Source organism: Frankliniella occidentalis, unplaced genomic scaffold (assembly GCF_000697945.3).
Source record: "Frankliniella occidentalis isolate FOCC.00 unplaced genomic scaffold, Focc_3.1 Scaffold3, whole genome shotgun sequence".
In the NCBI taxonomy this organism is placed as follows: Eukaryota; Metazoa; Arthropoda; class Insecta; order Thysanoptera; family Thripidae; genus Frankliniella; species Frankliniella occidentalis.
Genome location: NW_026267133.1, coordinates 1,891,349 through 1,892,957, shown reverse-complemented (window position 1 = coordinate 1,892,957; position 1,609 = coordinate 1,891,349). Strand labels below are relative to the sequence as shown.

Below are 1,609 nucleotides of genomic sequence, written 5' to 3'. Positions count from 1 at the left end.
CCCTCGGCAATCACAAGAAAGTAAATAATAATGATATTCTGCGTGGAATGCGCGGGTCTAGGGGAAAGTAAGTGCGCAGGCATCATCGACTGCCTGATGATGGACCGCGATGTGTGACACAGCAGCGCAGCCCCTAACGGGCCCCGCGCCGGTGGTTACCACCATGGCAATTACAGGGCCATGTGGTCACGCTGTCCGCTAGCCGACCCTCGCCTGACCTGCGGGGCGCGGTGTAGGGCCCGCGGGATCCTCCCGCCCGCAGCTGATGCGCCTTTTATCTCCCGGACCAGGCCAGCGTTCAACCGTCGGGCTCATGGGTGAGATCGAACCGCACCCTCGCCGTCCCCGCGTCGTAGCGTGCCGTGATGTACGGCTCCGCGCGACCACAGCCCGGCGGGGCCCCGCCAGCCACCTGGCGTGCGGGCCGGAGGGGGTGGCTGCAGGAGAGGGAACGGGGGAGGGGATCCACGCGCGTTTAGTGCGCTGTGGTCGGAGGTAGGGCAGGTCAGGGCGGGGTGGGGTGGGGTGGGCCCCGGGTCCTGGTCCTGGTCCTGCTGCTGCTGCTGCGCGCTGCTGCTGCTGGTGCTGGGGCGTAGTCAGGTCGAAGCGGTGCGGACGCCCTCGCCCGCTCCTCTGCAGACGGGGCGTGGTCAGGGATGTCTTGGGTGAACCTTTTGTGCCGGACGAACGAACGGGGTCGGATTTCTGGGTGCACTCCGCCTACTGGTTAGGCGCGCCGAGCCGGCTAGCGCCAAGGAGGGCCGAGTCGAGCCGACCAGGGCCGAGAAGGGCCGGCAACGGAAGTGTATTAATTGCGGGGAGATGGCTGAATAGTTAGTTAGCCCCATGGGAATGGAGCGGGCCCGGCCCTTTGGGTAGAGTACGGCTCGGGCACCCGACGGGTACCCGACCCGAGTGCAGTTTGCGGTAGTGGATGGCGGGCAGCTCTACCTGCTGCTATTACTACTGCAATACCACCGTTGAAACTGTGTGGCTGCTCAGCGAAAAAAAATGGACCGCTGCCTTCCTTTCTCTTCATTACTTTAGAAATTTTTAAACAATTCTCTCGCTCCCGCTCCATAGCTCGATAGATTACCCGACCAGGGCTTCTGCACGACACGAGTTAAGATAGTAAAGAGAGAAGTGAGAGTGAGAGAGAAAAGAGGAGGGTGGGGGGCAATACCCATGATTTCGTCCCGCGCTCATCTCCGTCGTGGCCACGGCGGATGAAGGCAGCCTTATACTATTCAATTAGAGGTGTTGTCTTCTGGGCACGTCAGGTGTGGGAGTCTGGCTGGCGCTATTAAGGGGCACTATGTGTGAAGTGGGAGGGGGGGTGGCGTCGTGACCAGCGGTAGACAATACCCGTTCATTACAGGAGTGTTTGTGATCAGGTTGTGTCTCTCTGTTCACAGGTCGCGGCAAGATGAAGAGCATGATGAAGATGATGATGATGGGAGCAGCCATGGGCATGATGGGGATGCTGCCCATCATGATGGGCGGGGTGTCCATGATGGCGCTCAAGGCCCTGGTCGTGTCCAAGCTGGCGCTCGTCCTCGCCATCATCATGATCCTGAAGAAGCTGCTCGGTGGCGGCGGGGGTGGGGGC

At 61.2% G+C, this 1,609-nt stretch overlaps 2 protein-coding genes across 2 annotated transcripts in view; both read left to right on the top strand.

Annotated features, from left to right (window-relative positions):
- LOC113209235 (uncharacterized) overlaps window positions 1-1,609 on the top strand; it is a 100,541-nt gene that overhangs the window by 17,631 nt on the left and 81,301 nt on the right. The window lies entirely within an intron of this gene.
- LOC113209234 (uncharacterized) overlaps window positions 1-1,609 on the top strand; it is a 3,759-nt gene that overhangs the window by 2,009 nt on the left and 141 nt on the right. The window contains exon 2 of the mRNA XM_052266711.1: window positions 1,416-1,601. Coding sequence (XP_052122671.1) covers window positions 1,416-1,601 — 186 coding nt within the window. The remainder of the gene's footprint in view (window positions 1-1,415; window positions 1,602-1,609) is intronic.